Source organism: Galleria mellonella, unplaced genomic scaffold, assembly GCF_026898425.1.
Source record: "Galleria mellonella isolate WM207_F2 unplaced genomic scaffold, CSIRO_AGI_GalMel_v1 utg117, whole genome shotgun sequence".
In the NCBI taxonomy this organism is placed as follows: domain Eukaryota; kingdom Metazoa; phylum Arthropoda; class Insecta; order Lepidoptera; family Pyralidae; genus Galleria; species Galleria mellonella.
This window is the reverse complement of record NW_026441980.1, coordinates 7692015-7706019: the sequence shown is the minus strand read 5'-3', so window position 1 is coordinate 7706019 and position 14005 is coordinate 7692015. Positions and strand designations below refer to the sequence as shown.

Below are 14005 nucleotides of genomic sequence, written 5' to 3'. Positions count from 1 at the left end.
TAAGCATTTAAGTTTTGAAAATAACACTATCTCTCCGTTAACATACTTGTAGTTTTCATTGGTAAACATCTGAACCTATTTTAATGAAAATGTATTTGATCTAGAGGTGGTTTCGAAGGGAATGAAATTGAGCGATGAAGGCGCAGGTTAAAGCTGTGTATAAAATAAAAATTACATACAATGATGAGCGCATAAACCTATCATTAGATGACTCATGCTTTTCAGCAATGTTTTTAGAAAATAATTCCTAAATTTACAATTACTTGTATTGAAAATTATTATACAAAATTAGTAAACAAACCATTGTGAAAATATTTACTACAAAAACATGTTTGCGTTTAACTTTACGAAACACGAAAGCGTGTTATAAAATTGTTTTGATATATAAAATATAATTTGAACTCTTCAAGACGGTACCACACAAGAGGGTCTTTTGAATATTTTATTTCCTGTTACGAATTTTTCTTTTTATTGGCCGCCATTTTGCTTTTTATTTGGCGTCATACAGCCATATAGACTCGCGATAAAAGGAGGGATCATGCATCAAAATCCGTCAAGCTGCTTGATAGCTACAAACTCACATACGTACATATACGTAGTAATTCGTAACAAAAATGCTCTCAATTTTTTAAGAAAGGTGTGTATATAAAATTTATATTGTCTAGATGCAGAATATTAAATTTATATTCTCTAGATGCCCATAATTTGTTGTTGATTAGGTACTTATTAAATTGGTACATACTGTAGTTCGTGATCGATAGAGCTCTGTAAGCGACGCACCCAAAGTAAATTAATTATATAAACATAATTTAGCGATGTTAAACTGGGTTCAAATTGCTGTCATATGTAATTTCACGTCTCTAGTGGTGACTAACACAATTATAATTCAATTACAGTATCATATATAGGTACTATTATGAAACATCCAATTTCAACAAAAGAGGGCATCAGTTGTTGTGTTATTTTAATATCTAAATATCACGCACTCTAATTATAGCCAATTTTCTTCAAAATTATTTTATTATGGGTAAAATGCCTTAGATTAACTTTGTTAGTGATAACAAACGTGTAAAATATGCTAAACAACTAAGCTGTTTCCACTATTTCTGGCTATTGTTAACATCATCTGTCGTTGATATTTATGTTTGCGTGATTCAAATTTAACGCGATGTGGCGGATGAATTGCGTTTCATGCTGTACTAAAACCTAGTTGGTTTGACTTGTTTACGATCAATTCTAAAATTATCAAATGAGCACCTTTACAGACACAAATCATATACTGAACAGATCTATAGGTCAACATTATAGATATTTTTATAATTCAAAACAAGTCTTGAAAAAATAAAATATTTTTTCAAGACTTGTTTTAATATTTTTAAATAGATATACAATTCAAACATAGATACATGTTGTATCTCTCTTTTTCAATAACGATTTCAGAAACATACAGGTTCATTTCTAATGGAATTGACATTAAATCTGAATCATATCGAATAGACAATAAATATAAAATAAGGTAATACCTATCAATTTAAGATTTATTCTATTTCCAAGCGATGGAGAAGTTATTCGATACTTGCCTTCGATAGGACTGAGGTGCGACCGGCCAGCTCCGCCGGGAACGTAACACAAGCGCTACCCTTGGCATGGACCCATGCAAGTTGCCGCCCATTTGCGGAGCTGATGTACGCTTGCGACTCCAACCACGTCGTCCGCTGTTCGAGCCCCATAAGTGGGATGTGCCATGTTCTGTTCACAAGTTAAAATCAATATTAAAGTTTTACGAGTACGTTTTACTTAATATAAATATTATAAGTATATTACACTTTATACGTTGTGTAAAACCTAGATTATTCTATAGTCTTTTTATTATATTAACCTTATATACTGTATTACATATTATAAATGTGAAAGCAAGTTTATTTGCATCTTATTATTGTTGTTTTTGCTGTCTTAATGACTTGACCAATCGTCATGTTATTTGGTATACGTGTAATATTAAGAATGAAAAAGAATATAGTTTTTTTTATTCTGGTCAATCAACATATCGACGAGGTCGCAGACAAAAATTTGTATTAAAATAAAGGCACAGGTTATAGAAATTAATATTTTTTTTTTATATTTTTAATAAGTCAATCATAGTTTTTACTTAAAAAACAGAAAATAAATAATTATTTGAATACAGTATCCGTATAACCAATATGTACCTTTTTTTTTCTGAATGATAGGAAAATTATTAATCCATCGTTAAGTTTACTAGCAGGAATTGTGTGTATTCACGTAGACTTTGATTTTATATTCGTTAAAGTTTAACTCGATATTTCTTTTTATTCAATACATTTGAAGTGAAAACTGGGTTGAATGACGTTGAAAAGATAAAGGTCCTTCATGTCCACTGTCCTTGAATGTATACAATGGTGTTGGAGGCCCTCTAAAGGGGAGAACAAGGATTCTGATTCGGTTGCGTTACTAGTATTTGTTTTGATACATTTACACTAAGATTCAACACAAATATTTGACGACCTTCGTGGTGTAGAGGTTTAAAACATTATAGGTTCGATCTCCACACAATACATATACTGGTATTCATGAGTTGTCTATTTATATCGGTATGGGTATTCTCTATATATATTAAAGAAAATATATATAAGTATGTCTATCAGCTACCTATTAACTATAATCCAAGCTCTACTTAATTTAGAACTAAATAACGTTATGTTATTTGTCCAGTGGTATTTCTCTAAATTAATGTCTTCATTTCAATCTGATTCTTTAACTAACCATTGAAAATTGGATAAAATGGACTGATGCCAACATGATATATAACTCACTTTCTATAACTTTGTTAAATAACACCAAATTAACATAGATATAAAAATACCCATCCCACTCGGTAAGTTGTTTTTCTATGGTACTTAAACATATCTTAAGAAACATACATAAATAGTTGTTTTGTTTCTGTAACAAAACAACTATTTCGTTTATTTTACAAATCACATTATCAATATTAAAAATCTTTAATAACAATCATGGGCTTGCTTCTACTTACACTTAAAAAAATTCAAAATATGCAAAAACAGCAGAAAGGAAATATAAACTCGCACAAATTTTTTAGTCATTAATATTAAAATGTTACATAATAATAAAAAGTCCTATTGCCATGATTTTTCCACAAACAAGAGTGCGTCGTTTATTACAGCCATATATGCAAATATTTTCACAGCTTTATTGAAAATTATTTAAAAGCGATTTGGGTTATTGAATTGGTGTTAGAACAATCTCAATTGTTCCGTATACTTTTAAATCTTAATATTGAAAACACCATAAATAGAAAAGTTCGATTATTTTTTCATACATAAAACGACTCTAGAGATATGCACTCCTTATTAATCTCTCTTGAATTAGATATGCTTTCTCTGAGAAGTACCTACTACTGAGAAGCTTTTTAACAAACTGGAACGCGTTAAAAATCTGAGCATTCGTTTTGTTTATGTACTGCTTAAACATGACCAAGTCTAGTCTTTTTGCTCTAAATTAAAATTACTTCTAATCCTTTCTTTCATTAAATTTATATCATTGCTTCTTAGACGTCATGAATATTATATAATATTTTCAATCTTTTCTATATTCCTTTTTGCCTACGTATCCCTTGCAAAACAAGTATATCTTCTCCATAAAATCCCGTCTTGTTGCTCAGTAACATTTGTTACTGAATCACACTTAAACGAATAAATGGATTTGAATGAAATTGAATAGGGTACGCAACTAGGGAAAAAACTAATAAAATATAAATAAATAAGCATTTAATTACTTAAATAGCATATAATTCTCGTAACGTCCTAAAAATATTCCTTCATTACTCTTCTACATTTGTAAACAATTTTGTATATTGTTCTTGCGTTGTCGATATAATGCCATCCACAAACATTTTGTTAAACCAAACACCCCGTTTGTTTACCATGTTGAAGGCCTTAACCTCATTTCTAATTATTTTAATGGCAATATCATATTATTATCGAAGATATTACACGACAAAATGTATATGGTTCTCAACAAATAAGTCTTAACAGATTTTATTATTGTACCTTATATATACCTTATACTCGTATATAAGTGTACGTATCTTTATGGTATAAAACTGTGCGAATAGTAAGAGTAGTATAGTCAAGTTAGTAATAATACTATCAAGTGTATCATTCTTACTTACACTTCCTTTACAAACAAATAAAGTTTCCCCTACAGTATACCGTTCATCGAAAGGGCGTGAAAAGGTCTCTTAACGATTAACCACCACGATTCTCAGGTAGTACGCTAGATTTCTACCATTATGATATCAAAAATCAACTTATAGAGTGCCAAACCACGAATTAGGCTTTATACTCTTTCAGAATAACATTTCTCTTTTTTTCAATATACTCAACCGAAAGGTTGTCTGGAAAACATTGCTTAGCGATAAGGCCGCCTTTTGTATCACTTCACATTAAAATTTACTGTACTTCATATTTTTTAAATGATGCATTAAAATTAAATAAATTAACGAACTTTACTTTCAATGAAACTCAAACACTAGAATTTGCATAAATATAATCTGAAAATATTTCCCACATCTATCACAAACACTGACATTTAATGAAATCATAATAGTTTCAAAGTTACGAACTCTCTAGTATAATATACAAAGCAACAATGACACCGCTGTAATCAGTTACAAAACATTGTTAAATAAGTTACCATTGCCGACGATTTGGCAGCGGTGGTTTCGGGGAAACTCAAAATACCACTCCATATTATTCTCCATATTATTATATTTCAATACAAACGTCTCTGATACTAGACTAATGGATGATTTTTGTACAGATTAACGAGTAAGTCGGTTATATAGATTCCATAAAAATCTAGTACACAGGGACGTAAAAAAAAAAACATTTACAGCAATAATACACCACAATCACAGGTATATATGTACCATATCAAATATACCTAAACATGTGATTCACATAACGAACAATCCTTTATATCCTTTATAAATAGTTCAAATATAAGTCATCCGTTTTATATTATCTCAGAATTTCAATTAATATCCCACAAAATTAAAAAATCGAAATTGCAAATTTAAAAAATACCCTTCTGTATTTTCTTTGTGGTTACAAAGTTCACTATCGTTTATAACATATTTAAAGGTCGATCAAAATACTTTCACTCTATTGAAATTATTCTTAAAATCATTTCCTATATTTACTATTAATGGAGTTTTATATAATTCGCATGAGTACTATCATCTTTTATAAGAGGGAGACTTTCTACAAAAGTCGTTTGCTTTGGCACCTCTGTCTCATTTGTGTTTCTACCGTAAATCAGTTGTATTTGCATAGCTGTTTCGGTTTGAAGGGTGGAATATGGCAGTGAATTTACAGGGTACAGAGGAATAACTCCTGAGTCCTCAAGAATGGTAATGCATAGGGGGTATCATGGGTGAAACAGTATACATGTATACATATATGTTATGTCCATGGTACTGCTAATGTCTAAAGGCGACGGTTACCACTTTCCATCAGGTGGGCCGTCAGTTTGTTTGCCATTGTAAGTTGCAAAAAAATCTTACCTATATTTCCTGTCATAAAGGATCATTCACGTTGTTGTATTTGAATAATAGAGCAGTACAAATCATCACTCACACAATCAGCTCCGACTGTTTGTTTTCCAAAAAGTAAGGAGTTCCTTGTTCTCCTGTATATTTATGTGCAAGTATGAGATATAGAAAATAGACGATATTCTGAACCGATTTTTATATTACTTTGATGATATTCTTTTTACAATCGATAGGGTTCACTTCCGTCTTGGTCCCATATTAAATTCGTTACGATTGAAATCGCTGATCTTTTTGCACAAGTAAATCTTATTATACGTCTATAGATCTTATTTGTAAACTTTTATCGTAATTTATATGTGCTCTACAATGGCGGATAAACTTGTGCATAGGTATTGATGCATAACACTAATTATTTTACTTATCATGTAGCAATCATTCCTTACTACTTTGGCATAGTATATTTTGCAAGAGTGCTTGTTTTAGTTCGTTTCATGGAAATTAGCATCACATTGGAGATGTGTTTAAAATTAAAATAAAATCAGTCAACCCTCAAGGTAAATGCGAAATGCAAAATTCTGTACGCATTATTTTATCCAATTTACACCATAATCCCAGATTCTAGTTAACAAACTTTGAAGAAAAAAACCGCGGATATATCACATCATATCGTGCCGGAATAGACTTGTGTCTAAAATCGAAACTTCACTCGATCAAGTTTCGATCTGGGGTGAACACAATATTGTCCAATTTAACCCTAAGAAGACATAAGTCTGTGCGTTCACCGCAAAAAAGACGCCATTTGTCGTATCTCCTCACTTACCATTGATAACAAGTCGAGTCTAGGGGTCCTTGGCGTTGATATATCTTGCGACGCCCAATTTTGCGATCATCTAGAGTAAAAGGCTAAGATAGCTTCCAAAAAGTTAGGAATGCTAAATAGAGACAGTATTTCACGCCATAACACCGCTTGAAATTGTATAAAGCTCAAGTCAGGCCACATATAGAATATGTTCTCATCTATGTGCAGGAGCGCCACAGTACCAGCTCCCTCCGTTAGACCGCATTCAAAGTCGGGCGGCTCGAATCATTGATGATCAGCGCCTTACTGTCCAACTTGACCCACTGTAACTGCGTAGAGATATTGCATCTCTGTGCATCTTCTACCGAATTTATCATGGGGAGTGCTCTGAAGAATTGTTCAGATTGGTACCTGCTGCTGACTTTCACCAGCGTACAAGCCGCCACAAACTAAATTTTCATCCCAACCATCTGGACGAGTGGCGGTCTTCCACCGTGCGTTTTAAGGCACTTTCTTTCACGCACAACCACTCTTTGGAATCAACTTTCAGCAGCAGTATTTCCGAACCGATACGACACCATAACCTTCAAGAAAAGAGCAGATATCTTAAGGCCAGCAGCACACTCACAATGCTTTTGGTGTTGTGGATGATCATAGGCGGCGACAGTCACTTATCATCAAGTGAGCCGCACGCTCGTTTGCCCCTTATGTTGTAAAAAAATATCATCCTTTAGTTTTATTGGCGTTCTATATGTATAATGTACATAATTAATTTAATAAAAAGTCAAGTTATTTTTATTGATAGGATATCAATAAAAGACGTCAATATCAGACCCTAAATCTAACTCATACCTACTGATTATTATGGAATCAGCAAACTCACTCCAAAAATATCGAAAGAATTTCTAGAAGAAGAAATTTCCGAATTCGTGTTGATAAGATGCTAAGTATGTACCACAGTGTGCACCTTAATCGTAATCGCAAAGTTAATATTACTCATACATACATGATATCTACAAAACTATATATTATATATTTAAGTAGGTATTTAGTTGTTCATTTTATTATGTAGTTGCGTTCATTTTATTAAATTGTCAGGCAATTGCTTTTTTTGTATTTTTGATGTGATGGACATAGCTTGACTGACAGTTTACAGATAATACAGTCATGGTAGTCACGGCATATTCATTTTTGTAGCAATGTTTTTATCACCTCTTTTCATGTAAATTAGTTTGAATGAATGCTAAAAAGACGTGGTATAAGGCAAACTTACATCCTCGTTTTATTTTCTGGCACTGTACCAGAAGTCATTGCTGTTGTATCTCATTTTATAGAGAAATAATACAATAATTAAAATAAAAACTTAGTTATGCCAATGTTGCTGTGGCAACAAACGATCAAAATTGATTAATATCGTTATCCCATATTGCTGGATTTATAATGAATTTGATAATTATTTACCTTTTAATTATTATTCTAAGTGCCGATTCAGTTTACGTAAATAACAGTATATTACTATTTACGCGAAATAAATTACATTAACTACACTCCACATCCAAATTTCAACAAATACGCGTATATGACATTTTTCTTTGAAATTTATTAAACTCACAAGTTAGAAATATTGTGAGTTATATCCCGCGGCGTGGGCCATATGAATTCGAATGCAAGTTTTCTACATACTAAGCTTACTTATATTAATCCATTATCGTTTAGTTGTATAAGCATAACTGAGATACTAACTTGTTTATTGTGAGTCTGTACTCACGATTATTATATTAATCGTCCGAATATCCGTACCAAATATCTTATGCGTGACTCGAATAAATTTAATTTATTAAAAACCAGACTAAAATGAAAAATATGCTCTTTTCTACCTCAAATATTACGTGTATATCAAATTGCATGAAACTGGTCGATCTTTTAAGACGCCAAGAGAACAGACAAACAAACAAACCATTTATAGCACGGATAATTTTAACCGTATCACTCCTCTATCGTAATTTAATATATCCTCTGTATAATGCAATATATACACATGACTGTCTATATCCCCTAAGTGCTCTTGAGCGTCGAAGTGTGCCTGCCGGAGTGATGTGATCTTCGTACATCTCTCCCTACTGTCCCCATTTCACCTTCGTATAACTTTTTAAATAAACGACTCAATTATTTTCAAAGACTCAGTAGTTTATTTAAACGTTGCCATTTAGTTTATAAAGTAATAAATTAGACAAAAAAGTAATGCAGACGACTTTCTTTAAACTAAAAATGCTATTCTACTTTTTATGATATTTAAAATGGTAAACAAGTAGACGGCCCACCTGACGAAAAGTGTTAGCCGTCGCCTGTAAACATGGACAGCACAATGTTACAGAACACATTATGATACCCATAGGACCGCTCATGCATTTGATGTTACGCATCCGCGCCCTGTAATTTCACTCTCACAGAACAGTCACTTTTATGGAATTAACAACGAGTGAGATAGAGTAACTTTTATACAAAGTCTATCTCTAGTAAGTTTTTGTAAAGAATCCTATGGAAGACTACAAGTTTTCTCATTTATATAACGAAGAAATTCCAAATTCTATCAATAGCCAATGATCACTAGCGACAACATAACGTTATTAATTCGTTAATCTTGGTTGTTGTATTTTTATAAGTCAATTTACACAACAGCAACATCTGAATACCGACTATTTCAAAACAATATCACTAAAAATAATATAAGAAGAAATTGTACCATAAATTACATATAGGTACTCTTGTAAAAAAAAATTATCATAAATTCCACCTTTTATATATCATTTTAACGTTTCTACACAATACATAATTAATTCAGTACAATAAAGATTTTACAATAACATCTAAACCTTTTAATTGAATTAAGACACAATTTGAAAATTTCCTAATAATATAATATACATATTTTGGTACTTTAGTTACTTCATAAAAATCTTATTTTAGCACTCATATATATTAGTATAAGAATTTTTCTAGAAACTTTGGTATTTTCTTTAAATTAATTCTAAGAATCTTTTATTGTATACGAAATCCGTCTCATCATTAGTGTTATACATGTTTATGTATAATAATTAAAGTAGATAAATTATTTTTATTCAACGTTTTAGACAGCTCAAGGTTTCTCCATGCCTTGTTTAAAATAAACTTCATAAAGCTTTCTATTAAAATAAAATTACTGAAGCGTTCCATGCGTGACTTTTCGTTTATTGTTTTGCCACCCCGTACATATGAACAACAATGGTTTTAAATGTATTTTGTCACCATTCTACCCCTTTTTATGAAACTGATATATTACAAATGTGATAATTACGTGTTAATTACATACATTATTAATTAAATATAAGAAATATTTTTCCTTTATAACCATTTTATATGATCTTAGATTCATGGATTATTTATATGTTATAGCATAGATAGCTTTCAAGGATATTATCGTGATAGTAAATGCCACCTCAACCTATGAGCGCTTACAACCTTCCATTGCTCACCGACCTTTATAACAAAAAGATTACATTAAAAATTAAAACACAGCAGGCATATAAGCAAGCTATTTACTGTCATAATTAATATTAAGTTTTTAAAACATCAATAAATAATAAAAATACTGTACTAATTCATAATTAGAATATAGGTAGCCATAAAGATGACTTTATACAAGATATATCTTCCTTTGATCAAACACACACAAATCTCGGTTTTCAAATTGTATATTTTGCTAGTAACGTCATTTGGCTTCATTGGTTTCATAGACTTGTAAATATATACGTATATTAAGAACCAGGTAAAAGCAAAGTAAACTGCAAAATCCAGCAACTCACAAAACTTTTGATCTGAAGTACTCGCAATAAAGTACAATACGCATAAATTTTCCCGAACAGCTATTAATTATAATGTACATTGCGTCAAAAACACTACAGTACAGTATACAGCGCAGACCTATGTGATGAATGTATGTAACGTACTCAAACATGCGTTTGTATAATCTTATACATAAACATATATAATAGCTATGGAGTTCACCACAACGAAAACAAACTATCCCATCTGAGATTATAGTTATGTCACTCACATAAGAAATATCTCTACAGAACTCAAACTATATACAAGCGATCCGCTGCAGGCACACTCACACATAGCACTCTTGGTCGTACTATAACTAAACTTACACAAATGAGCGGCGATTCGTGCCTGAATTTGTCACTGTGAATAATCACGCGCATATCATGGCGCATGGGTGTAGTTTTAACTCTGTAAGGTTAATTATTCATGTTTTACATGAATATATATTTTTCTTCATTATTTTAGAACATTTTGTGATTTAAAATATACTTACGTAAATGAAAAGTAGGATGTGGTCCCTGTTCAGAACATGCTCGGCGACCGCGTCCACTGATCAGAATCTCCCGGCGGGGGCGTTCCGTACCACTGTCACCACTGTCACTAGCGTCCACGTCACACACATCGGCACTGCCTTCATCTCGACTCTCCTCAACAAAGCACTCGGACATCACTATTTTGAACTACGATATCTACGTTAACACACGTACTAAAATATTTCTACCGTGATGCGTCAATTTCAAATATACAATGCGTACATTTTTTTAATACTTCACAGCACTCGATCTCTGTTTGTTTATACACTGCACTACTACCTAACGTTTACAGTGCTCTCGTAAAGCATGTCTGGTATTTATAAATTATAATTTGATTATATTTTTACTCTGTGTATGTACTTTACAACAGCAATATTAAATCTGAAACAAAAAAATAGTATTATTATTATTTGACAAAACTGTCTACTTACTTTTCAGTCTACGACCTCATTTACTATAAGAAACTAATAACGAAACAACAGCATTCTGTTGTTTAATAACAATAATCTGATGATACAAATCAGAATACCCAGAAACGAAACAATACGAGTACATAAAAGTTACGTTTCCTGAATAAGCTCCCTCGAGATTCGAACTCGGTACTAGTAAGATTTATTAATATCAATGCCATGATGCTATGAAGATCAAATGTCTAAATATATTCAGAAGTATTTACTTAATACTAATATATAAATATTAATATTTAATCAAAAAACTACTATTGGTTCATTTTATAATACTTTTTATGAACTACGCTCTTATCTTTAGAAATCTTTTATAAGTAAATTACTATTTACCGCGACTTTTCACGCTTGGTATCGTTTTATTTGCATTGATAATCTGTGAGGACAAACAATTTTATAAGTACAAATTAGCGTGCGAAATTTTATACATTTTAACAAAACGTATTGTGTAATAAGAAAAGTCAGACTTTTCAACTTATATGAAGATCTAGCGACAGCATAGGCATTGGGAGTAACAACTTTCGATTAAAAAACATCAAAACCAATTTAGAATTAGCCACAAATCGCGTAACATACACCAAAATCTCCTCAAAAGTTGATTGAAATCCATAAAGAATGTTCATCTATTTAACTTACAAGAATTTTTGTCAATTAATGTAGTCCTTGTGGTATGGCTCGTCTAAACCACTGCTTTTTTATTTCTTTTGTACTAAAACTGTAGTCCACTGATTGATGTGCTTAGGTCTGAAGGATATAGTGAAATTTATGGCAGTCACTTTAAATCCTTGTTAAGTATACTTTATTTGCATTATACAATATAAGGAATAGCCAAGATAATTAATAATAGTAACCATACAATTTATTCATGTTCATTTGTTCATATTCATTTATTTTTGTTCATACGCGGGTTTTTTTAAATGGGTGAAAATGGAATGGTAACCTCGCCCGCGCTATCGATATACATCGGCGGGGCACCAGTGAGAGATAAGAGGTATGAATGAATGCAGGTCAGTTGGCCCACCATGATGAATTTGATAAGAATTAACCGTGATCCAAGTAACCGTGCTTTCCAAAAGTAACCGCGTGGAGGTCGACCTGATAGAATACATTGCTAGCAATGGGACTATAAGACCTTATTACTAACAATCCCTTTCCCCTCGATTATACGCAGTTACCACCAACCGTCTATGAAGTAGGCCGTGCACCTATAATCATATAAAAAAGGAAACTTATGTCACACAGCAGCAATTTTTTATAGCAGCAAATATTTTGTTATATTATTCATAATAATATAAAATAATTATTATTAATTAATTAATAATACTATTTCCCATTAATATAAAAAAAATTGATAAAGTTATAATTAGATAAACACTAAGTGTTTTTGTTTACAAACAACAGTATTATATAATTTGTTTTTTAATAAGTAAATTATGTCTACGGGACTATTCTAAAATTCATTCAATAAAAAAGAAATGTTGGTGATAATAATAAAAACATGCTGAACAAAGTAGAATCCATTTTTTTTAAGTCGGCTAAAAGTAGTGTTACGATCATATTCAAACTAGATATCAAACTTCTGTGTAACTGAGCTATATTCAGAAGATGAATTCCTGTGGTTTCTTTTTATGACACAACTTTATAACATCACAAAAACATAACGCCGTCCCCAATAGGATAAGGGCGAGGTCACGTCATGACAATGTTCTGTGATGAAGCAGGTAAACCATAAAATACATAATAACAGAAAATCCTATCCTGATAAAATGTCATATAGATATATATGATACCAACTCCAAGTAAGTTAGTATAATTTTAATTAAAATCTAATGAAACAATACATGTTTCAGACAACTAACATATGCCGTAAATAATTTGAAATCATTTAATTAAAATAATTAAATACTCATCAACTACTCAGAGGTCGCTCTCACTGATAAATATATTTTATAATTCAAGTCTATATCGTTTATTTAATTATTTATTTAAATAATTTAATTTACCAAATCAGAATATAATACAAAAAGCGGGCATAATGCTAATAGCATATTCTACCAGCCAACTTTTATGATGAGCAGTGAAATGCGAATGCGGTGCTTATTAAAATAGATAAAGAAAATTGAATTATAATGATTTTTTCGCGAAAAGCTCGAAAGAAGAGAGCAATAGAACCCAAATCAACATTCTTGTCAGATAATGACTGAATAAATTTTAACAATATTTTATAATTAAATAGATATTAGTCCAACATTAAATAAAAATTGTTGTAGTAGTATAGATCAAGTGGAACATAAAATATAAACTATTTTTTTTTTCGTTAATGGCCATTACATGTATGGAGTCAGTTAAAACAAAGTAATCTTTATTAATTAATTATTTATATTTATAAGAAAAAATACTCTGCACTTTATTAATTATCAAACATTTAATTTTTATGAACAATTTTGCTTCTACTGATAAAACGCGGATCAAGTCGCTTTATAGCTACATTACTATAAATATACTAATTTATACAATTTTATCCTCGCTCCTTCATTTACTCCGCCTCTATATTACCTTTAAACCTCATTATTTTAATGCTACACCTTTTATAGCTGTATTTCTTTTTTCTTATAGGTTCTAAGAGCGTAAGCAACCATATTTTATTACGTGATACTAATTAAATATATAAATGTATACATCAGAAAAACTCGAAAATACTAATAAATAAAACATAAATTTTTTTTTACACTTTTACTATCACTATCATACACAA

The 14005-nt window shown here is 31.0% G+C and overlaps 1 protein-coding gene across 1 annotated transcript in view; it reads right to left on the bottom strand.

Annotated features, from left to right (window-relative positions):
* The window catches only part of LOC113511544 (cAMP-specific 3',5'-cyclic phosphodiesterase), a 547503-nt gene that overhangs the window by 479713 nt on the left and 53785 nt on the right, over nt 1-14005 (bottom strand). The window contains exons 2-3 of the mRNA XM_052897791.1: nt 10747-11167; nt 1581-1749 (exon numbers count right to left, since the gene is read on the bottom strand). Of these exons, the coding sequence (XP_052753751.1) occupies nt 1581-1749; nt 10747-10921 (344 nt within the window). The 5' untranslated portion in view covers nt 10922-11167. The remainder of the gene's footprint in view (nt 1-1580; nt 1750-10746; nt 11168-14005) is intronic.